Source organism: Dermacentor silvarum, chromosome 4 (assembly GCF_013339745.2).
Source record: "Dermacentor silvarum isolate Dsil-2018 chromosome 4, BIME_Dsil_1.4, whole genome shotgun sequence".
Taxonomy (NCBI): Eukaryota; Metazoa; Arthropoda; class Arachnida; order Ixodida; family Ixodidae; genus Dermacentor; species Dermacentor silvarum.
Genome location: NC_051157.2, coordinates 182,276,226 through 182,302,344, shown reverse-complemented (window position 1 = coordinate 182,302,344; position 26,119 = coordinate 182,276,226). Strand labels below are relative to the sequence as shown.

General features: G+C 44.5%; 1 protein-coding gene across 1 annotated transcript; it reads left to right on the top strand.

The window, feature by feature from the left end:
- Nucleotides 1–90: 90 nt before the first annotated feature.
- LOC119450818 (transmembrane protein 18) lies at nt 91–23,781 on the top strand. The gene is made up of 4 exons (XM_037714312.2): nt 91–301; nt 7,010–7,127; nt 17,354–17,502; nt 19,676–23,781. The coding sequence occupies exons 1-4, from the start codon at nt 206–208 to the stop codon at nt 19,796–19,798; spliced, it is 486 nt and encodes a 161-aa protein (XP_037570240.1). The 5' UTR covers nt 91–205; the 3' UTR covers nt 19,799–23,781.
- Nucleotides 23,782–26,119: the final 2,338 nt, after the last annotated feature.

The window sequence follows — 26,119 nt, the reverse complement described above, 5'->3', positions numbered from 1 at the left end:
AAGTTATAAATTAAAGTGTTTTTTTTTTGGCACGTCGTTAGCGCTCTTACAGCAGCGACGGCCGCGTCTCCTCAAAATGATGCGGAAAGTGAGAGTTCGGCAGCGCTGACTGCTTCGGTTGCGGCTGTTGTGGTGCTAGAAGGCTGCTGCTTGCTGCAAGTTGTGTGTGTGACATGTGATAAACCATATTCCGTGTGACACCTGCATGGCCCAGGTTAGAGACCATAGCCGGGTAGAGAGGTTCGCGGACATGATGGTCTCTCCCGGCGACACCCTGAACATCGGCAGTGTCCTTTTCCAAGTGAGTATACCATGTGCCGCGTATACTTTCGCGTTAACGCCTCTGCGGTCTTCCGATCCCGGCAGTGATGCTTGTTATTCACTGAGATACCAGTGCTGATTTTCGTCCCCCCTACATCCTCGCGCGTTCGTTGTATTATCTGTCGCACTACACTACGCGAATTGCGGGAGCTTGTGCACTAGCCTCTGTAAAACGGGGCGGTGAAAGCCGCCTCGACACGCGCGCGTCGGCGCTCATCCTACCGCGAAGAGAAAAACAACTGCGCAAGGAAAGGATCCACCGAGACGGAAAGCGATACCATGTTTTCCTAATGACCGGGGCGGTCTATGCGTCTGCGTTTATACACTTCCCGCACCGCTGGAAGGCCGTTCCTTGCTGGCGGCCTTCGAAGGCGGCATGCATAAACCACCCCTCTGAGGGAAACTTCACCGCAAGGCGCGTTCGCTCGCCTACGTGTTTCGCTTTGTATCGAGCGTGCTGTTTTCGAGATGCGGTTTGCAGCTGTTGGGCTGCAATGTAGGCCGACGTGCTTGCTTTGCGTTCCGTGTCAGCTTCATCCGGCCCTGCTTGGGCGATGACCGCGCGCTTTGTGGTGTGTCAACCCGCTGTCTCGTTTTGGCGTCGTCCACCGGGCGCGCCTTATCTGGCAGCTGGTTTCACGGCACTTGCCAAAAAAATAAGCGGGGTGCCTGCGCCGTGGGATAAGAGAAATAAGAGACATTTGTTGGAGCCATGTCTGCCTAGCAGCAGAAGCAGGAGCTAGTGCTTTATCGTCTGTTTTGTGCCAGCTGAACAAAGCGCTTGTGACTAGACTTCTTTTTTTGCTCTCTCGCGATACACGAAGTACCGCGCTTTTTGTCGCCGTCGGTTGCAAATGTTGCTCGAGAAACGAGGAGACGCGATCTGCTGCGTTGATTGATTTCGCGGCCCTGGCTGATCGAGATCGTAGACTGCCTTGATTGATTCTGGGCCGCGCCGCGAGGCGCAGCCCACCGCGATCAAGCACCTATCCCGAACCACATCGGTAGCACTGTTGCAGCCACGCGTGTAATAAAAGGGGACCGGGTTTTCAAATTATATATCAAATTTAGGTGGTGCGTTGGAAAACCTCTTTCAATTAAGATCCTGAGGTGCACGGGCAGGAGTCATATGCGGTATTCGCTTTAGTCAGTGTCAGTTTATTCTCTTTCTTTGCCAACTGTCCCATCTTTGCATTGTGCTTGAGCAACTGCAATTTTTTAAAGAAAATTTAGGGCCTTTCATAATAACACAGAAAGTCTCCTTCGAAATATTTAGTGTAAGAACTTTTTACGCCGATGCAAGCACCAACTGAATTTTTTTTTTGTAAGGCAGGAAACTATATATATATGATAAAATGCATTGCTGAAAACACATTTTCAATATTATGAGATACTTTTATTTCTCTGGAAAATGATCGAGGCCTTACACGTAAAATAGCTTCCATCGATTGCTCTTTGTTCTTTAATATGGGCGAAATTGCCTACTTTTGGGAGGTTCTCTTGTTTTAAGGTGGTGGGAAGGTAGGGCAAACCGACAAACTAAAAATTTTTAGGTTATAGCTCTCCAAAATTATGCACAACCTGAGGAACTAGACGGTGCAATAGTGAACGTGGACGACCACTCTGAAGCATTTAAAAATGGCACAAAGGCCGCGCACCCCATCATATAAAAATGCAGTTTGTGTTTACAGGTAATCTTAGTTGTTTTGGTCGGTGTACTTGTTTTATTGGATAATGCGACTTGGGATATGCGAAATATATTTCGTTCATGATGTGTTCGTTAATTCTGAAATTTTCATAGCTGGCTGATGTAGTGTACTGTTTTCTTGGTGTTCACCCAATTTTACCTGTGTGTTTACGTTGTTGTGCCTTCACACAGCTGAAAGCACATGTGAAGTGCACATTTATCAAACCGCCGCACGAAATGCTGTTCTAAGTGCACTTAGCATCAGACAATGTGTTTTCTGTGTATGATGTAATGGTAAAACTAAGGTGACCCATTTACTCTACCATCCATTCCTAGTACTGACACGAAAAGTTTGTCCTATTTTTTTTTTTTCCCCCACTTTTTAGGTAGCTGTCAACTGCATAATTATGGCACGAAAACTAATTTTCTTGAGAGTGCTACAAATAATTAATTACAACACCGTTTGTGCAACCCATTCTAAACACGAACCAAGTGTAGCGCGGCCTCGGACGTGAAAAGGGAGATGTCACCGAAAGTGAAACTGGCAGTCGCAAACAACTTGTGAGTGTGCCAGTTGGCCCAATGAGGTGGTTGACGACCATACAATGACTGCGTCACTGAAAACGGCCAGCTTAGCCGCTCAAGTTGTGCACGTCTCTTGGAAATGCAGGGGAATCTGCTCTCCTCTCTTGCTTGATGGACTCGGCTTTTGGCAAAATGATCGTAGCGTACGTCTCGGTGGTGCGTGGGGTACCATAAGACCACCGCATTAGGTTTTGGTTGGCGTGATTAGTCTCCCTTGTCACGGTGTGAAGTCGTGCTGCACTCAGCACGTGTTTTGGATGGGTCGCACAGAAGGGGGTACGATTAATTATGTGTGGTGCTCTCGAGGAATCGAGGCTCCTTAGCATAATTACAGGGCTGACAACTGTTCAATAAAGAAATAAAATCGAGAAACATGTTCTCTCATTACTTCTTTAATAAAATTGCATCAACAAAGTGTGCTGGTGTTGTACTGTGCACAGAAAATTTTTTCAGTCAGATATATTTCTCAGTGATGGGAACAAATGATGATGAATTTGCAAAAAAAACTTTGTTTTGGTGTGTGTTTCATAACCGATAAAACACGGGTGCTGCTAGTAAAAATATGCCTCCCACTTGCATCTGCTAGCTGGCTGCATTGCCTCCCGGCTCAGAAAGTTGATAATTATAAAATATAGTTCTTGTTTTTTAAGTGAAAAAAATATGTAAAGCAGTACTGACAGAAAATTCTTTGGGTTCTGTTTTATGCACCTAATCAGTAGCTATTGACCCAGTAATCATGCTAAAGAAATTCATTTGCTCCAGTACACAACGATTGTTTAGTAATATGCTCATATTTCACGACCAATCGGGGTTTCGATTTCGAAGAGCACTTCGTGCCCCAGTGACATAAGAGGCATGCTTGTAAACAGCGATGATCACATAAGCGCCCTGACATGGGACGCATGCTAGCACACTGCCTACCATATAGTACCATCTTTGCTCTTGTTTCGTGTGCTAGTTTGGTGGGAGATCTCTGCATTGATACACCATCGTAATGCTTCCTGTGCAGAAGTCCACAACGCAGTAGGATCCCAGCATTAGAGAGCTTTTGTCATGATTTAGCATGTCTGGAAACTTCTTACCATTTGCAGTTTTCTGGGTACCATATTCTACCGAACTGCTTGTGTAAAGCATTCGTAGCAGCATAGTCACACTGACACACACGCTCAAAAAAATTGAATGCATTGTTGTTGGACAAATTGTCGCAAGATGTCACCACCAGCTTTGCTACTGCCGGCCATGGCACCGGTAATCTGGTGATCTATAAGCGGTGAGAAGTCAGCACGTACGCTTCATGTGCGGTCAGTGCAAGACGCCCAATGCAAACAGTGCAGAAGGGCCTTCCAATGGCGAAAGGCCAATGATGTCACACATCACCGAAATAAATCGCCGAAACTCGTGCCGTAACACTGCTTACAAATAGGGTCTACGCTCATGACTACATCGAAAGGTGCTGCCTGTTCCAATTCGTCACTCGCATGAACTTCAAAATTAAATTAAAACAAGTTCTAAGCTGCATTTGCTATTGATACTTTACAGATACCTATGAGCTCGCCGCAATGTATTGTTGCAAGTATATTAAGTCAGAATTTTGGTGTCAATACGCTTTTAAGTGGTGTTGCACCTTTATCAAAATTGGCGAGTTCGGTTTGGGTTTTTTTTTTTTTTTTTTTTTTTTTGCAGAATTGCAGTTGTTGAAGCCTTGTCTAATTTCTCAGCATACACCTAGTGCTTAGTATGCAAGTTCTTGTGCATTCCACTCCCATGAGGGTGCAACTGCTGTCACCGGGAATTGAGCCTGTGACTTTGCTCTTAGCAACAGCGTACCATAGCTCCTCTGCTACAGAAGTGTGTACTGCCCATTGTTAAATGCTTGCTAGTGAGTAGACAGGGATAAATATCTGTGATGTCACAGGTGGCAGGAATTTCAATTAGCTGAGTCACCACCTGTTTTTCATACGTTCGAGTTTACTGGTTTACCGAGCATCTGCTCAGGAAACCACCCTATTTGCAATTCTAGTAGTGTGATCTTGATCAGTCTGGGCTAACTTCATATTTTTCTCTATTTCCTTTCCATTTTGCTTAGCTTATTTTGGACCATGCTTGCCTGAAGCCAGCTCATGCAAGTTAATTTATCTGTTGACATGTGTTGAGAGTAAAATGTTCTCCATTGCCAAAGCCACTCACTCTACTCCTTTGCATTCAGACATAATTTGCATAACCCATCAACATGTGATGTGCGTGCAGTGTATTTTACAACTAAATTTCCTTCCGTTCAAGTGAAGCAAGAGTGTACACATGCACCTTGAACTTTGGGTGAAGGATCACGGTTTTCATGCGCTGCTTAGATGGATGTTGATCAGTGTGTAGTCATTTTGGACCCTCTGCTTCTTTAGATCACTTACTGAATTCTGATAACGTTCCTTTCATTCTATGCAGCACTGCTGAAGGACACAAGAACTACTTGCACACACTGCATCTACTACTTGATGCTGCAGCTTGCGCACATTGGAAAGAAATGCTGGAACAGGGTTTAACTTTGCATCATTTCTTCTCAAAAACAGTGACACAACAATGAAAAGTCATGGAATCCTAATGTTAGTATAGTGGGAAGTTCAAACTGATTGTGCTGGCTTATAACTAGAAAATTAGTCATGTTGAAGTAATGAGCATTCTTGTTAGCTGTCCCAACTTTGTAGTACAGAAAACCGAGCAGTGAACGCATCAGTGTCCACATGTTTCCGAATGCCAAGTGAAGACTCTACGTGGCCTGTCGGCAGATAGCGACATGTGGTTGAATACATTCCATTAAGCGTTCTTCTATCTGTCTTATTTGAGGCTACCTGTAGCTTCCTAAGCATGGAAGGGAACTACTGTAACACAGCTTCGTTGATGCACAAATGCTCGCATCCGTGCAACTCATATTTTCTACATGGGTGCTTTGCGATGAAGCTGAAACACAATGCAGACTGTGAAAAAAGTGGGACGCCACTTAAAATATATTTTTCTTCCTTAAAAATAATGTGCCATAGCCTTCATGGCTCACAGGCAATACATGTGTGCCATCAGATGGGCCATGCAGCCTATTTCTAGTAGGAGCGCCTGAGTATTTTAACACCGGCTAAACATACGGTAAAATAGTTTTTTTTACAAATTCATCATCTATTTGTACTGCCACGGCTTACCTGGTTGATATAAAATGCAAGCTTTCAATTCAAGCCATACTTGTAAAGAAAACGTCAGAAAGGGACTATGTTTTCCATGTTTGAAAGTGTATAAAAAACACCACAGAAATGGCTAATGATTGATGAAAGCTGTTTTGTTGTGACGCCTCTAATCAAATCATTCCCTGGAGAAGAATAGGTCTTGCTCTTGTAAATAAGGGACAGGTTTTTCGGCAGAGCATTTTATCTTGCATAGTTTCGTGCCTTACGACAGAGTTCAGATGGCGCTTGCATTGGTAGAGAATTTATCCAGTGAAATATATTTTGTTTACCGACAGTTGAGTGCTGAGGTTGGGACAGTTGACGTGTAATGACCCTCGTAGTAATTCATGGGCTCAGTAGCTTGCATTGCTGACAAGAGCCTAAGGGTGGCTAGAAATCTAGCACATCTGCCAGTCCCAATCGGCAACACATCAGCAGAAGTAGGCAATGTTTTACTGCTTCCTCTGTGATGATGGTGTAGAGCTCTGCAGAGAGTGTTATGGATGAAACTGAGAAAATTGATGCTCACCCGGACAGTACTACGAGCTCTTTGCTTATTACTTGTGGTGGTGCAGGGTGTTTTTTCATTTGTGCAGTTCATCTTCAGTCTTTGATGCCCTAGGCAATGTTTCAGTTATTGTCTGTCTCACTGTACCTTTGGTCTGCAGCCCTTATTAGTTGTGGGAACTGATGACACTCGAATCTCCTGCCATGGCTTAGCACAGATGTTGTCCTGCTGCTAGCACTCTGAAAAGCTTGGCCATAATCTGATCTGCTTATCTCTGACAGCGCTGTGGAATCTACCAATTGTGCTCCAGTTACTGTCCTGTGATGTCACATGCAAGCCCCATTGCACATACGCTTGTAGAACTGTTGAGGTGCAAGCAGTTTCTACTGTCACCACGTGCAAAGAGATCCATGCTTGCCACTTATAGTATCATCATCACAGACTTAACACTAGCTCAGGGCCCACACCCGTATGTGTTGAGCACACGAGCCTACATTGTCTCACTGCTGCACTTGTTTCAGTCAAGCAGTCTCGATTACTTTGTGCAGCTGTTCTTTGCCATTGGTCTTTGCCACGAGGTTACGATGGCAAAATTAAGTGGTGCATGTTTAAATGTGCGTGATGAGCAAAGTATAGCATACGTTTTAGTACCAGGAGACCCGCTTTAAGTAGCGTGCACAAATACTTTGACTCTGTGTGCAGGTGGACTGGACAGAACCATGGCTGATGGGCCTCGTAACCTTCCACATTGTGACGCTCAGCCTGACGCTGCTCACTCGAGACCGGGGCAATGTGCAGGCAGGCTTGTTTGTGACAGCACGTGAGTGTCTCTTGCAAACCGTTCCGAGTTGCTGTCTGCGTTGTCAGTGCTTGCCAGCTACGTGTAGCATCCTCGCTGCTGAAAGCTCGAGCTCCAGATGGGAAGGCTGGGAGAGCCAACTCAGGATACTGCTGCATCACTCGTGCTCATTACGTAATCCCATCGTTTACCTAATGAAAGCCTGAGTTGGCTTTCTTTCGCGAGTCGGGTGACACTCTGTGGGAGCCTTTTAAAGGTAATCGTTACTTAGTGGCAAGCATGCCATGCGTAAACAGTGCATAATTGCTCTTGTTGGTTTTACACGCTTCTTGTACGACCACATATACAAGAAGCGCCACAAACTGCGCGCTTTTACAGGGAACATGACCACACGGTATGCCCATTTGTGAGAAATGTGACGCATTGCAGATGTATGCTAGTTTATCACTCCTAAAGGTAAGCCAAGTGTGTTGACACATATCATTGCAGCACAACATCAAGGTTAAGAGGCATAATTTCTCTAACAAAGGGCATATTCTTCATTCAAGTCAATGTTACGTCTCGCACATCACGAGCTTGACACTGTGGATTTGTCTAGAAGGCCCTCGCTTATCCCGTGTGGAACCATGAGCAGTCCATCTGCATTTCTGTGGTAATTAAGAAACTGAAAGGGGCCTTTAATGGGAGCAAAAGGTGTTAGGGGTGGTGCAAGAAGCTCACTTTGGTCATCAAGCGGTAATTATTGCACAGATGTATTTGTCGCATAGGAATGCATGCCAGAGGCTATTGATATGTAATTGTGTTCTTGCCTGCTTCCACTGCATTTCATTTCCATCTTCCTTATAGGTTGCAATGCAGTGCTGAAAAATTTTATATCAATACAATATATGGCAGTTGGACAAGATTCTTTTTCACGCATTTGATGAGGGAGGTGTGCACTGTGTAGCACCTTTTTTTTAGGGGGCAGATGCAGTCTGTAAAGAAGCTTTTTTTCTTGAGCATTCTTGGGGTGCGTGATCTTTTGGCAGAGTACAGTACATGCCTGTACTGATATGTAGCATGTGTACAAGCCTTTATAAACGAGTTTCAAGAATGTGACTAACTGGCCTACCACCAACATTGTATGTAGACCATGAGTGAATTGTTGTTGGCCGATTGTTGAGTCGCATCTGTCAGCGTTGGTTTATTCTAGTATGTCAGCACTCTTGATCATGGCTTGCCAATGGCAAGGTGAGGGTTGCATAGCTAGGCTGTCTCGCAACGTTTGGCATCCTGTAAAGTGCACAGATGACTGTGAAAGAATTTAGAGCAGTCGCAAATGCCTTGCTGAATGTAGGAGTGCTAAGTAGTTACAAAACCTTTGCTTTGCCTCATGCTTGATCAAGTTATCTTAAGATGCTGTTTGGCAGCATTATTGTTACTGGTATGGAGCACACAGATTACCACCACTGTGCATGTAGTGATTGTTGCTAGCCATGTGCAAATCCCGGCAAACAGTTTCGTCTTGATTGCTTGAGGCAAGCATTTTTGCTCGGCCGCATGGTTGCACATCACGTTTGTTTCCCAACTAATCTTTGTAGGGTGCTCGGGGTAGCACACAATGAGCTGTTAACGCGGGGCCGGCCGGCTTCCTTGCGTTCGAGGAAGGGTGCTGTTCATCCCATTGTTCAGTCGTTGCTGTTGCTTGTTTCTGCGTTTGTCACTATTGCTAAGGTGCGGGAGGTTGAGGCAACACGTGGCCTCCTCATTTGGGCTGCCCAGCCCTCTTAATGATGGTTGGGGGGTTCGAATTCAAGTGCCACGTTGGGGCAAATTGAAACTTTAACTTCAATGACAATGTCTCTCTAGCATAATGTGTGTGCTCTTGGCTGCATAAAGCATGGTGTCTTTTGCTGGCTTTGTGAGTGTGAGCCTGACGTGGTCAGAATATTGTCCCCACTACTACAGGTGAAATATGATTCAGCCAAATATGATAATGTAACCAAACTGATTTATAGCTTTCTGGTAGTAGTCGTTGAGAATTATGAGTTGCTATAAGCCAACAGTCTTCCCTGTGTCTGCTCGTTCAGTGTCATAGACTGCCAAGGAATTCCCATGGAAACAGTCTGCGAAAACCTGGAGAAATAAGGGAACTTGAAAACAGGCAATCTGTTGAGACACCTTGTGGGAGATATTTCAAAGATGTGTTAAAATCAATTGATAGTATGAAAAGATTGTGGTTCTGTTTTAAGTGCGAAACCACATCTTGTGGCCATTTTAGTATAAGAGAAACCAACTAAGTTTGGACACAGTGAGGCTTTTTATGCAGCAGACTCGACCACAGCAGAATGCACGCTGCACTCTTTTGTTGACCTTAGCAAGTTCGCTTAAAAACTAAAATAAACATTTTTCGACAGACACAGTACTCATGCTAGTCTTTTGTTTCATAGCAAATGATCACTTATTTACAAATGAAACCACTTGTGAAAGCCAGACTTGCCCAAACTGACATTGATGATGTCATTGTGTGATGACCTTGACAATATTTTGTTAGAGCGCAGCTCTTAATGGCCCATTCCTGCATCGAGCGGTGGCGGCGTAACTGAGCGAATGAGCACAACAGCGAAGGATGAGAGAAAAGCATAGTGCCGACAATTGATACGAGATGGCGCCAGAGTACCGCGCGTCGTCTGTTCACCGATTAATCTTTTCTTCGGTCACTGCTTTTCATCGGCTAACAAATGTTATACGTTATACCTCGACACACGACGTGCCTGCATGTATCAGAAGTTTCTCGAATGTTATCGATAGTTCTATCCATTGGCTGTTGTCACGAAAGCTTTTTATAATCTGATTCTGTGCACAACGCGTATTGCATAGTGCTTTCTGGAAGCCACGCGGGCACCAGGAATTACTCTGGAACCTTCGATGAGTCATGTGTAAAAGCTGACGCGCTTGACCCGCAGATCAGATTTTCGACGATCGCCAACTGTGCTTCGCCGCTATCGTTGTGCTTGAATGTTACTTGTTTTGCAACGCTCCGCTCCGTCTGCAACGTGCCGCACGAGACAGATTGTCCGCGCCAGCCAATAAATTGCGAAATGAAAACACTCATAGAGCTGCGCTCAAATTTCACATTAGGGTATATCATAATCGTCAGTGATTTAAAACTGTAAGTTCATTGCTCATTGAAATTATCCAGATATAGTACAAAGCCTTTGTGACCCAACAAAGATTTTTAGTCCCTTTTTATGCAATAAAGGCATATAAAATGGCTCAGGTAGGATTTCCTTTATAGTAACCAAACCAAATCTGTTCTTTCCTTATGATGTACAATTGGCTAGACTGGCTCTATCATTTCTGCAGTCTGTGATGTTAAATAGGGCCCTTTCAGCGATTTGAAGGTGGTGTTGTCAGTCTTTTCCATGTATGACGTGCCTTGCTTTACAAAGCTCGGTTCCTGATAAAAATGGCCCAGGTTCATATTCTCTGACACTATCGAATGAATTGGCATCTATGGGCAACAGCATTCTTGGGGCAGTGCCAAGTACATTGTCTTTGCACAGTGCCAGAAACACTGAGTGCTGTGGACGTCAATGCATTCGGTCAATGCGTGCTAGTCATGCGAAGTCTCGTCAAAGCGAAAGCTTCTCCGAGAGTGATCGCCTTGGAATGCGACCCTTATTTGCAATATACGTATAAGTGTTGGCTGCCTTTCTAGTTTGACTTAGCGTTGTGGACTTAGTATGTGAGGTTATGCCAGCTGCAGCACGCCCAGTGAAATCAGCAGATCATGTGAAAGCATCATTGTTGCAGGTACAAAAGCTTTAAAGCAAGGGCAGCTCTTAGGAGCCCCAATTCCATTTCGACTTGTCAAGCCGTTTGTGCCATATGCAGCTGTAATCTTTATTTGTCACCTTTACTGATTGTGTCATCCATATGCTCGTACAAATCACTCTGCTACTTGCCTTCCACCCCTATTCCGTTCTTTCATAACCCTTTTTAATATTTCCCATCTCCGGGAGCAAGGTGTAGTTAGCCTGAGGGGCCAACCTGTCTAGCCTTTATTTGTGTTGGTGTCCTATTGAGTTAGCTGGCTAGTGGTACCCATTCTTGCTTTTTCAAGTAATAAGATTTGTTGAGGAATTTTGGACTTTGGCTCTGTGAGCAGCTTTCTTCATTTGGCTCTTGCTCTCCACTTTTTTTTTTTTTTTGGCATGTGTGCAGCTTATGTCTGTTGGCTTCATGCTATCAGATAGGTTATCATTACTTGCTTTGTGAAAACTCTAACTTATCAGCGTGCTGTTGGGCTTGTGATGCCTCACTTTCTGAAACAGGCTTGCCTTGTACGGTGGAGTGAAGCACTTGCTACTGCATGTTAACGAGTTTGCCCATGAGCAGTGCAACTGGTGCTTAATGGCCGTTTCTTCAGCTGCAGCTGTCTTGATGTGGGGCTGCTGTTGACCAACATTAATACAGAAGAGGAAAGATGGTTATGGGGACACTCTACATTGAGTAATTGAAAGGGCAGGAATTGTGACAGCAGCACCGATTCTCTACCAACTGTTTTCCAAAGCAGCAGCAGCCTTTTTCTCTTTCAAAAGGGGCTTGAATAGTATGTGGGCAGTGCTGTTACTCGCCTCTCTTCTTTGTCCTCGGTGCGTGCGTCATCATTTCTTTTGTGACAGAAGGTGCACCTGTGTGCGCTTTGTTATGTGTCTTCTGTTTGTTTCTTGGGTGCTGTTTTGGAAAGCCAAATGTGACAAGGAAATTGCATGATAGCATTTTGTGTCCAATACGCCTCAAATCCAGCTCTGTACAATCAGCTCGCCCCAATTGCAGCCAGGGTTCCATATTTTGTGTTCTTTCTACATAAAGCTGTTGGCATTGGGCCAATTGTTTCATCCTAAGTTTCTCTTTTTTCTCGTGTGCAAACAGCTGCTGTGTAACTAACAGCAGCCCGTGGCAAAACCCAGATCCTTGCACAAAATTATACACGCACATGCAGCAGGAAGTCGGGCAGTATTTTACTGCTCTTTGTGCCAGTTATTTCTTACCTCTGCTCATTTTGTTAGTGTCAAGAGGTGAGCAGTGTCGGCTGGATACAGAACATGAGGCTTGAGCAATATCTGGTCTTTCTTTGACACAACATGACTGAAGTTCACTTACTAGATGTCAGAGGTACAAAATCAAACTTACAAGTTTGTAGGGTTCAGTGCTGTCAAAAGCCCTTAGGTAAAAACTGTGAGGGGGGGACCGCCTTTATCTAGGTGTTTCACTGACATTTCTTGTGTACCCACCTCGGTCTGATTTCATCGTGTCGCGGATATGATAATCTTCTCCTGCGTGACGCAGTTAGTGTGGTAGGCTGTGCTTGATAGCACGCAATCGCTTGACTCCCATTGGCTCGCTCACACCAAGGAAAAAATCTCACACTATCTCATGTTCGTGTAGCGTGTTCATGATCAGCCTACTTACTATTTTCACTGCAGGACGGAGGCCTCTCCCAGCGTTTTCCTATTACCCCTGTCTTGCGACAGCTGACCTCATCCTATGCCTGCTAATTTCCTAATCGACTCCACCTAACCCTCTGCTGTCCTCAACTGTGTATTCATTCCGCTTACACCTATTCTGTCACTAATTGAGCACCAGTTGCCTGCTCTGCGCATTATGTGACCTGCCCAATCACTCTTCGTCTTAATCTCAGCTAGAACGTCGGCTGCCCACATTTTTTGCATAATTTCTGCGTATTCATTCTACACTACAGTGTTTGTTTGTTTGGAGTCCTGGCACATTCAAAACAGACGTCAGAAAACATCAATCGCTCATCAGGAACACTTCCGGCCGCCTATTTAGAAGGACTGCACAAAAGTGTTTGTGTGCCTGTCAAAGCAATAAAAAACGCATGGAAGCACTGCTGCGCCTCATGCCACCTGAAGAAGGAGTCGATCAGGCTCCGAAATGTCGGGTTTCTTTTAAAGATAATTTTGATTGGAGTTTGTTCATTCTCTCTTTCGTTACCGCTAGAAATGTGCTCATTTTCGATAATTTTATGTTTTAGCATTTTATTTCAAGATGTAGTAGTCGCAACGTATACTGCGATACATAAAATGATAGCCTGATAACTGGCGTTTTGAATGAATGTATAGCAGTAATAATTGCTCGGGCAATTTTTTAGAAATTCTTATGCAAAACTTCAAAGAAGCACCTCAAGGAACACAAATGGAAATAAGAATTTGCTACTTTTGCTGTAAGTACTGACAGTAAAAAAATAAAAAATAAATAAAAATAAAAAAATCTGACGTATACAAAATATGCACCTGATTCCTATTTCCGAAATATTGTACATCAAGTCACACAAGCAAATAATTATGAAGATTTGTTCAGTACCAGCCATAGTGATACCCATGCTATGCGGGAAAGCAGTAGCTTCACAAATGTAAAAATGAGTTAAGTTCCTATTGTACAAAGAACATTTGTTTTTACTAATTGCACCAGGCACTTGCTTTGTTTCTTACTGCATTTTTAGGGTCGCAAAGCAATGATTGTCAGGTCAGGGAGCATGCAGAAGCCTTCTCATGGTTGTTGCATTTGATCAGATATCCTGTGCAAGCAAGGTGGTCTAGTGTGCGTTCAACTGGCATTGGAACCTCCATATGCTTTGTTCAGTTTCTGTACAGTGCTGTACAGTAATGTGGCATGTTGCACAATATAGTACTGTAATGAATGAGGGCACTTGTACAGGCGGTGTGGAAAATGCAAGAGATTCGACATCTAGTGAAGTTTCATTCGAAGGCTGTTCTGAAATCGACTGACGTGCCTTTGTGGGAGTGAGAACTCCACAGGACGGGAAGTATTGGTCGTAATAATTTGTACGTACACTGTCGAAGTGCATATGGATAAAAGCAACCCGCGGTGGGGAAAACAAAGTTGCACTTGGTATTAGTCGAACTCGATTATTAAAATAACATGTGCTCATGAGTATCTACCGATGTTTGAGACATCGTTAAAGGGGCCCCGAATCGCTTTTTATCGAAGTGGAGAAATAGATTTGAAGTGAAAATAGGCTGCTTCAGAATCACTTTGCCGCAAAAAGTACTTCAATGCGTTCAGCAGAACCAGAGTTATTGACAATCAAACACAGCTTCCGTTGTGTTCCCCTTCCTCCTTCAATGCCTTGCACTGTGAAGGCTACGGCAGAGTGGGGCAGGGTCACAAAGCTCCGCCTCGGAAACGTCACCGTGGTGCGCAGTTCAAATTTCAATTTGGACTTCCGATTTTGGTGCCTACGAAGCGAGAAACGTAAGCCAAGCGCGGTTGTCCTCAGCGAGCCTCAGGCGTTTAACCACTAGACTCGTGGCGGCACCTCGCAGCGGCCGCGGTATAGCCGACTGCAGCGACCAATAGCAGCCGTGTATTGGAGTGTGCTTTATTACGAAATAAAGCACACAGAAAAGAGCGAGGATCATGGGGTCTTTTGAAACAAGAGCATTTGAGAGAAAGGTGACTTTGCGTTCCGCTTGCGAGCTTCATGGACCACGTACGACATCAGAACTTGGCTGAGATGTTCACAAACAGTGTATGCTACCCGCGGACTATGTTATTTCACCAAGCCCGAGGGGTGGTTCACTAGCCTATACATGGGATTGCGAAATTGACAACCCGAGAGAAGCTTGTGTGTCTTCACTGCTGCTGTCATTTAAAAATTATGCAACTGAGTCGACCAAAGCACAAATTTTGCGTGTTTGTTTTTAGTAAGCGGTAGGAGCACTGGAGGCTATTTTCGACGGTACCCCCAGAAATTGTCAAAGCTGCCAAATAGTAAAGTTCAGTCGTCATTTCACACAGTGAATGATGATGTAGAATAATTCCATTGGAATTATTGCACTGTAGAATAAATTACGATGGAATTATTCTACAGTAGAATTTTACACATGTATAAAAACTCTCGATCGATTAGATCAATTTCTACAGGTGCAGTAATGAAAGAATTAAGTGTTTGGGCTGTTCAGATATATATCTGTATTTTTATTTTATTGTATGAATAAACAATTATATTGTGTTACATGTACAAGTATTGAGTTATGCAAACCCCCCTCTAGGCACTTGCTTTGTGACGATGTAGGTAAACTTGAAAAAAAATTCATAATGTCATATTTCTGTCTCTTAACATTATGCCCAATATTTTACATACCATTGCTTGTTTCATAACCCTTAGCTTCCTTTGCAGGGGCCTCGTGACACAGATTAAGCACATATTTTTTATTTGCCTTCAGCATATTATGGCTCAGTATGGCCCGAGCGACCAGCATGTTGACCATTCGTGCAGATAAAGCGATCGGTGTGCATCCTTGTAGCAGGTTGGGACATTGCACTATCGCCACATTTCCCCAGTTGCTGTGCACTCTTTTTCCTGGCATGCCAAATGTCACGCACATTTCTGTTGCCCCCTGGAACATCAAAAGGCTGACTTACTTTCTTGCAGAGGTCAGTGACCAAGTGGTTGGGCTGGCTTCAACATGAAACGCAGAAATGGGAAATAATAGCCATGTATTATTTTGACCTCTAATATTGTAATAGAGCAGTGGGTCATGGTGCATGAAGACTCAGCTGACTGTCAACAAAGAAGACAATTTGGTGCGAAGAACATGCGGCTAGTTCGGGCAGTCACCTTGTGTACGCAGTGCCGCTGCAGCTTGCAAATAACCTTTATATACACCTTTTTACTTAATTGCTTCACTAATTCTGCCCCACGGCAATATTATTCAAATTCCATTTTGAAGGTTGTAATCGCATGCGTACCAAAGAGCTCAGTACATTTGTGCAAGTGAGGTGTTGGAGGGGGAAGCCATGCCAGCTGCAGCCCCTTTCCAAGGTCACTAGATTTGGCATGCAGGTTATATGTGGGGATGGATGATGCACGCAGAAGGCACATCTGCGGCTTCTGCATGAGGAAGGCCTGCATGTTCAGCGATTCAGAAATGCCATTATGCAACCTGCAGCTACATAGCAAGGAACAAAATGCATCTGTCTGCAGTAAAAAAAAAGTATCAGGAGGAACTTTATGTCTCACTCTTGGTGCAGAAGGATGGAACTGGTGCAGAAGGATGGAACAACTCACGCTGGTGATCACCAATGCTGTAAAGTTGTAATTGATAGCAGAGAGTGTGTGAGACCTTTAATAGCTGGTGAATGCACCTCTCATTCACACACATCAGAGTGAATAAATCTACTTCTGATTCGTTACTACACAGTGACCATTCAAGAGGCTTCAAAGATGTTTGCATTGTCATTGCACCTGACAGAAGGCAGATTGCTTCTGTGGTCTGGGCCTACTGTTATGTTCAGTGTGATGAGTGCTCATGCGTGCTTCACTGTTACGCATCCGCTGTTGCTGAAAAAGCTTCTAGTTCTGTATTCAAACACTCACTCTTCTTCTAACTGGCTTTGCAGCCATGCTGTGTTGGCAATGTGGAAAAGTGGCACCAATGAGTTCTTCTGTAGCGAAATCTCAATATATTTGGCTTGTGGGGTCTCGCACGCGCTCTTGGGACAAAGGAACGACAACACCGTAGTGCAAACAAACAAAAGGGCATTTATTGCACCTTTCATACACTAATACACGCTAGCCGAATTACTACCCGTAGAACATTCACATGGGCGCGCGACAAATCAAGGAAGTCCGACTCACCGCGACCGGATAGCGAGCGAATGTGTTTGCCGCATGCTATGACACCATCGCCTAGTCGTTCACGTGTACGGTCACGCAAACGGTGGCATGTTCGAACGATTCGTGTTCGTCCATACCGGTACCCTGCTCCTAGCCACGCGAAACGGTCTTGCGAAGCGTGGATCGGCGCACGCGCGGGACATCCGTGCATACTGCTCGCCGATCCCAAGCCACAGAGGAAGCCCCTTCGACCTTTAGCTCCCAAGTAACCCCGCCGTTAGGTGGCGTTAGCATTGCGACACTCGTGCCATCTCTCGCAATGCGCCGCAACCACTACGACCGGCGGCGGCGCTTAGCCACACGGAGAAGCCGGATTACGGGAGACGCGAGCTATGCGGGGAAAACATCAGGGGACGCGTGAGAGTCGCGCATCCCCACAGGCTGTAGCACAGTTTTTTTCTCGTTGGAGTGCAAAATAAATTAGCTTTACGATGAGGAGGGATTGTATGCAGTTTACCATTGAATGTGCGTAAACCAAACTTCAGTGGCGAAGGAAGCACTGTACGATGACTCAGATGTCCCCGCGCTTTGTGCGCAGTGCTGCTGGTCTACTTCTCGGAGGCACTCAACGAGCTGGCCGCGCGGCATTGGCGTGCCTTCTCGAGCCACCAGTACTTTGACAGCCAGGGCATGTTCATCTCGCTTGTGTTCTCCACGCCCCTGCTGCTCAACTGCATCATCATGGTGGTGAGCAAACACCCCCTTTATTTCTTGGCCTGCTCTACAGTCACAAGTCGAGTCTATACACGCAGCTAGCCTGACATGTTGTGCTTGAACTTATCACGAGAGCATGTGAACCTTTGCACTTGACAGCACCCTGTGAAAGGGCCTCTCTTCTTATCCTGTGCGTGTGTCTCTCTTTCCTCCTTCACCCCATTCCCACTGCTGACCATTGCTCAGGGGTCAGCAGATGTAGCTAGACAGTTGCAGGGCAGTCAGCTGTAAATTCCTAATTTCCTTTTTCTTCCAATGTTGTTGTAAAAATAAAAAAAGCAATTACTACTACTTGATAAAGGCAGCCCTAAAGCTTTTTTCTGGTACAACAATTAGATGTATCACATATGCAGTAACTCTGGGAGACAAGCACAGACAGTTTTGTTTAAGCAGCATCAGTTCTGTGCAACTTTTTTTTAGTTAAGAAGCGCAGCAACATTCACTGGATGACAAAAAGTCTGCACTGCTTAATTGTAATTCATCATAGTGCATGTGCAAGGTGTGAACTGTGAACTTCTCTCTTCCTTCTCCTCTGTCTAGCCCTTCTCCCCCTTCCCCAGTGCAGGGTAGCCTACCAGGCTCAGCCTGGTTAACCTCCCTGCCTTTCCCTTATGAGAGTCTCTCTCTCATCATAGTGCAGTTACTGTACCTGTCACTCTTAAATATCAGCTATCCATATGGTGTGTGAGCAAAGGTGTGCCCTAAATGGCTGCAGTATGTGATTACTATGAACTTTTGTTCATAGTGTTCAATGGCAGCTAAAGATGAAATTTTCATCATCTTTGGTTTGGCTTAAAGTAAACAATGCTTCCATGCTGAGAAGTGAAAAAAGTTGTCACATTTATTGTGCAACCACAAGTGCTAGGGATTCTAGGGATTCTAGGCACAATTCTAGGGATTCTAAATTGTAGTGGTAGGAGTAGATAATTCATTTAGGCCCTCAGTCATTTACAAGAATATTATAATTGTCAGTGAAGAAAAAAAAAGCCAGAAAAAAGGTCTTATTTACAGCTCTCGTAACCAAGCCACATAAATAGGTATTGCGATTCAAAGGTCTGTCTGCAAAATAGTGGTATTTTCTAAACTCGCAACTGCTACTTTTGTGTACTTAAGATTTTCTTTCCAGAGGATCACAATGCTGTACTGCAGTATTTCCTTTAAACACATACATTGTGGTTTTCGTGCAATGACCTGTGGAGCCAAATTTCTTCGCTGAGTGAGGCAATATATAGTGCTGAGAAGCCAGTACGACAATTGTTTTTCCTGATGCTCTCTCTTGAATGGAAATACAGATCCATGACAATGCACTAAAATATAGCTTATGAGCATGCAAATTTGATTCAGTAGACACTTCTCGTGTTCGTTGTTTCATAGGGTGCTCCTGTTAAAATACATCCAAGGAACTAGCCCTTCAAGTCATGCTAGAAATGGAGGCCAAATCCACGTTGGGCCCATTTTGTGTGCTCATGTTTTAAATTTAGATTTAAATGTGTGTGCATACTTTAAAGAAGCCCTGAAACACTTTTTGAACATAGTAAGAGAATGTCGCCAATCTGTCGTAAAGGCAGATGTGGACATGTGAGCGAAACACTACTGCACTGCATGCAGCAGGAGATTGACTATCTTGTCTCGGAAACGGAGAAAATCGCTTGCTCTTGCTTCCGCAATGTCGTCATGCAGCATAATCACAAGCAGCTGAGCCCACCTATTGGCTTATTTTGTGATTTCGAGAGCATTCTCAATTATGCATAATTACTCATTTTAATTTAAATAAATGAAACCTATATATATGTCTGTGATCTCACAAAGACGTAATATTCATTTCATCTTTGCACTGCTAGTCTACACACTACAGTTGTGCGTAGCTACGTCTGCTGCGTCCGTAGCAGAGTCTCCGCTGCGTAGCCTCCAGCGCGCTGAGAGAGAGGAAGCCTGGTATCAGTGTGTTTACTCCAGTCATAGTTGAAAGATTAAAAAATTTTTTATGGCATGAGCTTTGTGAGATGGCGTCCGTTAATAGTGAGGTCATTCTATGATTAATTGGAAAAGTGTTTCGGGCCCCTTTGAACCTATGCACAGCCTGCATGTAGATGCATACACAATTTGCGTTTGAGCATTTATTAATTCACCTAATTTAACTACGCAGGGTCAGTGGATGTGGACGTCCGGGAACCTCATGATCCGAATCAAGCAAGCCCAGCTCCGGGAAGAGATCCGCCGGCAGCGGTCGGCCAACTCGAGCCATTCCAAGGGGAGCAAGGGCGACTGAGTCCAGTCAGCACTGCCGGCTCGGGGCTACCCTGTGGTGCTCGGAAGAAACGGGGTGGTTGCCCAAACTGTTGCATCACCGCACTCTTCTTGACCCCAGTCTTCTCGACCTGTCCCATCTGTGTGTGACTGCAACGTGCTGCCTCGAACAAGCACACACGTAGTGCATCAAAAGTGCAGGAAGTGTGACGGTCGTTGGAATGGTGCTCACCGTTGCTGGTCACGGGAAGTCAAGTCGTGCTTTCATGCTGGTGTCTTCTGCCATGCGGCATTCAGTGTAATATTGGGAACCACTTTTTGTTGGTTTGGTTTGTCATCATGGGATTTCATTCTTCCTGCTTTTTTACTCTCCTGCAATCTTTTGATGCAATGCGCTTTGTCACAAAGAAAACTGCAGTTCCTTTTATCTTTTGTCTTTATCTGCTGTGGATGTGCCGAGCGTCACAGTAGCGAAAAAAAAAAAAAAAGAGTAGCGCTGTCTGGCTGTTGGTTCTTGCCATCTGCCTAGCAGAACTTAACTAAGCCACAAATCTCGGTGACAGGCTGATACGATAAGTAGCCTTTTGCTTGCATTCAACTCTTTGTTATACTGGTATTAATGTAACGAAAGAGAGACATTTTTTTTCTCGTCCCGTTGGTTTCCAGTCAAGTTTGAGAAAGTCGTGTCATTCTGCAACTCTTGCCAATTGAGCACCTGAACCACTTTCAGGCAGTGTTGTGAGCATAGGACTGCATATCCTCGGCTAAGCTGAGGCTTTTAGTGTTAGCTCGTGAACGGGTAATAAAATTTAATGTTGTCGGGAACCCATTTTGTTGTAAAGTAGTATTTAAAGGTTTGGCAGCCCATGAATACATTAAAAGGTACCTGAACCATCCTTTGAGTTTGGTGAATACGTATACACATTCCGTGGGTGGAGCATGGAAACATCTCTGCCAAGTTTTTGTGTTTGTGTGTGTGCTCATAAGTGGAATTTGAATTTAGCTCCCTCAGAAGGCTTGTTCTCATCTTCTTTGGAACCACTGGCTGGCTGTGACCTGACATTGCTGGCAGCAGCCCACAGCTGCCAGCCATTGGGCAGATGAATTGCTTAGATGACGCAGGTATGGAACTATACTGAAAGTTGTGCGCCGCACTTTGTTCTGATATCACATTTGGCATCTGTTTAATTAAATGAAACTGGCCAAAGTAAGGGAAAACATTGTTTCGAATTATGTTGAAGATGGCGCACTTCTGGATGAAGACTCTCGTCTGCTCAATCTTGCCTCCACCTGAACAAAACATGAGCAGCACTCATTATTTGTGTGCTGACATATACATAGGACGTCGTTAGTTTTGAGTACCAATTTGTTCTACTCAAGTGCACACAGTCTCGTCGACCCTTCCATGTTTCTCACAGGAAGAGGCACAGTTGACACGACCTTTGTGAAAGACGTCTTGAAATGCACTCATTAACCCTGGGTGCGAGCTGTGACCTCTTTATTCTTGGAGTTGGTGGGAGCCATACCTTAACATAGCAGGAATTCTTGGGTCTTGTGGGAACGCTTTAGCAATGTTTCAGCGGCAGCTACCTGCAACGACTGGAGGTATAGAACTGGCCATCGACATGCTGCAGATAGAAATAAAAGTTTAACGTAGGTGGCATGGCTACTGGCATCACCCCCACTGAGGGAGATGGTTGAGTTGAGGAGGAAAAGGGCATGTCAACTTTCTTCACTTAGATCCTTTTGTTAAATTCTTTCTGAAGTATATTCCTCATCGGGCACTGCGCTAGTTCCAGGCTGATCAGCACATTTCATGGAAGGGTGTTTGGAACAACAATACCTTGATCTGGGTGAGTTGGTTCACCTTGCTGACAGTGTTGTAACAGTGCAAAGGATGAAGACGAAAAGGAGTGCATACGACAGGCGGGTGCAGAATTCAAGCTAGTGCTTATTTCAAAAATAATAGCTGTCTTAAACACACTGCGTGGGGTGTCTGCCTTTTTGTCCTTTGCGCTGTTAGAACGCTGTCGGCAATGTGTTTGGGCCCCCTATGGACGACAAAAAGCTGTCTTATCATTTTGAAGAATGCCTTAATGAAAATGAGAACACAGTTCTATCTTTTTGAAACGCCTTTGCTGTGGACAGAGTGCACAAATAGCTGCTGCAGTTCTCTGTGCTCTTCTGCTGTTAATTAAATCTTAATTTCCCCAATTGATTGGCACCTGCACTGGGCTTTGATTAAAGGGAAGAAATGTTAGAAAGCCTCCATTCCTTATTTTCAAATCTTGTGCAGAGGAGCACCTTTCTCTAAAGTCTGTAAATGTCGAAGCTGTGCACATTTCTGCAACGTGGCGGGCCACCATAAAAGTCCCGCTGGGAGCAGCATGCTCAGCTAACCTTCTGCTTCAATCTTGATGTGCCCAGCATATGATGTGCACGAGGATCAGTCCTGGATGCTCATTGCTTTGTGTTTGCAATTGTGCTTCAGCGTTGTGTACGTGCATTGCCAGCAGTGTGATGCAGGATATGGGATGAACTCTGGAGTGATTCACTTCAGAGCAATCCACAACCTTCCGGAAAGTGTGTAGGAGAGGACTGTGATATCTGACATGCAGCCTATGAGCGAGGGTGTTTGAGTTCTCAGAGACTGCATGGGTGTGCATGTGTGGCAAGTGGTGCTTATTCCTTTACTTGTCAAGGAACTGTCTTGTTGTGTTCTATTTCTGGGGTGAATCGATTTGTGTCCTGTCCAGCTGTCATCATGTGTGCTTCATGTTCCCTGTCTTGGTGCAAGAGAGCTTAGCTGGCACCCAACTTGCTGAGCCTTGTGTATCAACTGATTTGGCTTCATTCACTTGTGACCTGGTGTTGCACAGTGTTGCTGTTATTTTATTCGAAAGCAGTTAGCCATCATTTAAAATTTGCTTGAACGCATGAAAAATTGTTAGGAGTTTGTTAATTATTCACTATAGAAACTTTTAACGGGAAAAACAATCAGGCATGGTAAGCAAACACTTTTAAGGCTTCAAGCACGAATTGTTGTAGCGATGCCGAACATTCAGGAAAGGCAGATATACTTGGACACTCATCTATGTTGGTAGCGACAACTTAATGAATACTTTTTGAGAAACACTTCATTTTGTAATTTAGAATGTGCCAGAAGATTTGTGTGAAATAATTTCCTTTGCAATACATATTACATAGTGCAAATCACTTTTTCCATTTAAGATTCTGATAAGCGAGGTTCAAAATCTGCTAAATATTCTCAAGTCTGCTAAAAATGCAAGAAAAAGCTTGTGTGAGGGTTGTTAAAAATCTGCTATTCACTAAAAGCTTGTCTTTGCCACTGAACTGGCCATAACAATCTAGATTTAGTGGGAAAATCCTTGTCTTTTAAATGGAATTTCGAGTTGCAAGACAAAATGTGATTGACATGGGTGTCTTGTCTCGCGTAGGATCATTCCAGCTAGTCTTGGAACAGTGCTAGATGTGTAGCCCCATCTAGTGCATGCTTTTCACATTAGGAGCATACATGGTAGCGGTGCCTCTTCTAGCTAATTTTAAGCTACGTTCGTGCTCACATTCCCTGGTGCAGTCAGCGCAGCGTTGCTCTGTCCAGCTCGTTCGGTTGGTGTAACTTGCGCAAACACCGTTAGTTGTTGAGACCTGTAGCATTATTGCCTCAAGAACCCCGTTTCAACCGCGTGTCTAATGTGCACGCTGTACTTTCCTCTAATGGACTGCCTATGTCGTGTGTTGAGGGCGTGAGTGACACAGTTTGTCTAGTTAAATTAATGCCCTCTTCTTCTGTATTGTCCTTGCTGTCTAGCCTCTTGCTATCGTCTTTGGCCAGTCTTGTAGCTGTGATATCATGCATATGTAGAACAGCGTGCACATGCTTCCTTGCTTCCTCTCTTGCGAAGCACTGAAGCAGCACTGTTTTTTTTTTTTTTTTTTTTTGTAGAGTGGAGGCCTTGCCTCAAATATAGATATTTTTTTGTGGTGTTGTTGTTTGTGTCATTTCATTTGGTAGAAAACACTGCTGCACTAGTTACACATTTGGCCTGTCCATAGCACACTGGTCGGGAGCAGGCACGGTTACTACAGCTGGACAGTTTCCGATTGCCTTATTATTGCCATTGATGTCCATTTGGCATGTTTGCCCACGCTTACATATGAAATTCAGTGTTTCTTTGCATCTTGCAAGACGAGAACTGCGCCTGCTAGCAAAACTAATGATTCACTCATGGTAATCACACAGACAGGGCATCTACAATCATCGCAAACCTGGAGTTGCCAGTTCTAGAGAATGCTGCCAAATTTATCTCGCAATTGCTACTGCTGAACTTGGAAAGCCTGCCACTTGATCCAGTTTTGTATATTTGAAGTTGCCAAATGTAATTGAGTAGTTACGATACACGAGACACATGGTACAATGCAGCTTTTAATCCTATTTAGCACCTAAAATAAGATACACTAGGACGCAACTGCTGCGAGCAATATTGGCCGCCTGCATTGATTCTGCAGCTTGTCCATGGCACTCTACCCATTAGCAGACTTTCTGTCGGGTGACATTTTGAAAATTTTGGCAAGAAATCATGCTGGCTTTAATAGTCTATAAAGAGTGAGTGTGTGTGCGCATGCGTGCGACGGTGGGGATGAAATGCAGAAAGGCTCGTGTACTGTGCGTTGGGTGCACGTTAAAGAACCCCAGGTGGTCAAAAATTGAAACGGGGCCCCCACTACAGCACGCCGCATAATGATGTGGTTTTGGCACATAAAACCCCAGAAATTTATACATGCATATATATATTGTGGGGTCTCACACGCGCTCTTGGGACAAAGAAACAACACAGTAGTGTAAACAATGAAAAGGGCATTTATTGCGCCTTTTATACACCAATGCACACCAGCCGAATTACAACCAATTGAACATTCACATGGGCACGCGACAAATCAAGGAAGTCCGACTCACCGCGACCCGATAGCGAGCGAATACGTTCGCCCCATGCTATGACACCATCGCCTAGTCGTTCACGTGTACAGCGCGCTCGAACGATACCGGTGTCCTGCTCTTAGCCTCGCGCGACGGTCGCGCGAAGCAGGCCTGCGCACGAGCGAAGGGTTCGCGCGTGTTGGCCGCCGATCCCAAGCCCAAGAGCCCAAGAACACGCCCTCAACCTTTTTCTCCCATATCACCCCGCCGTTCGGTGACGTTAGCATCGCCGCTGGAAGGCAACGGATAACTCCTGCATTTGCGAGGTAAGTGTCAAGAATGTTTAGACTACCGCACCGTGTTTTTAATTTAAATAAGAAAGTATTCTCTGATCCTCGCTCACGTACCTACGTTCACTCACGAACTAAGTAAGCACTGCACCGATGCTGTCTGAGTAGCGTATGGTTTGCGAGCGCGCGTCGCATAGGCTTTTTTCGTTTTGATGGGCGCAGTCTGTACCCTTATTTTAAGGACTGACGAAGATGCTTAGCCGCGAAATAGTCTTACATTAGCTACGAATCGTCACGTAAGCCACCTATTTTCCTTTTTTCACGGGAAGCACACATCGTGTGTGTCTCTTGTTTCTTTTTTTCGGTACTGGTTATTTGGGACTAAAAAACGCAGTGCTTCGTCTGGGGAGAGCGGCTGTTTTGTACGTGGTAAGCGAAACATTGTGATTTTCTCTGATTTCTCAGGAGATATCTTGCGGACCTCAGGGTGTTACGTTACATAGCTGATTTTTTAGACTTGTACATATTTGTAGCGTGGTGATCGTAAGCCGATGGTCATTCGTGATCATTCCCGATCGTAGTGGGTACTGTGACGGTCTTTAAATGCCTGTGCACGGTATGCTCAGGTGTAGTAGAGTTAAGGGGCATCATGGGACCAAAATGTTTCGGCGCTTTCTGGCATGGTGTCTGTTGTAGCCTGTGCATTTCTTCGAAACGTGTGAAGCGAGGTAATACAGCATTGCTTCTGCTAAAATTTATTTTTAAGCACTGTAATGGGTTCTCTGTATTTACAAGGCAACTTTTCATATCAATAATCACTTTTGTTGTTTTACCTGTACTTAGAAACACTTTGAAGAGGACCAGTACGAGGGAAATCGACAGGATGGACGCCGTCTGTTAAAGTCAACAGCCCTACATCATCATGGACTATATTTTCGAAGTGAAAAACATTGCTAATCTGTATTTGACTGTCTTAGTTTCATTTACGGTTTTTGTACGTGATATGTATGCAGTGTTGTTTATTTTTTCAATGTAGTTATCAGTGTTCTAATGGTTATTTATGAAATCTTCTGTACTCGCCATCGATGTGCTTGGCTGATGCGACGTATTCGAT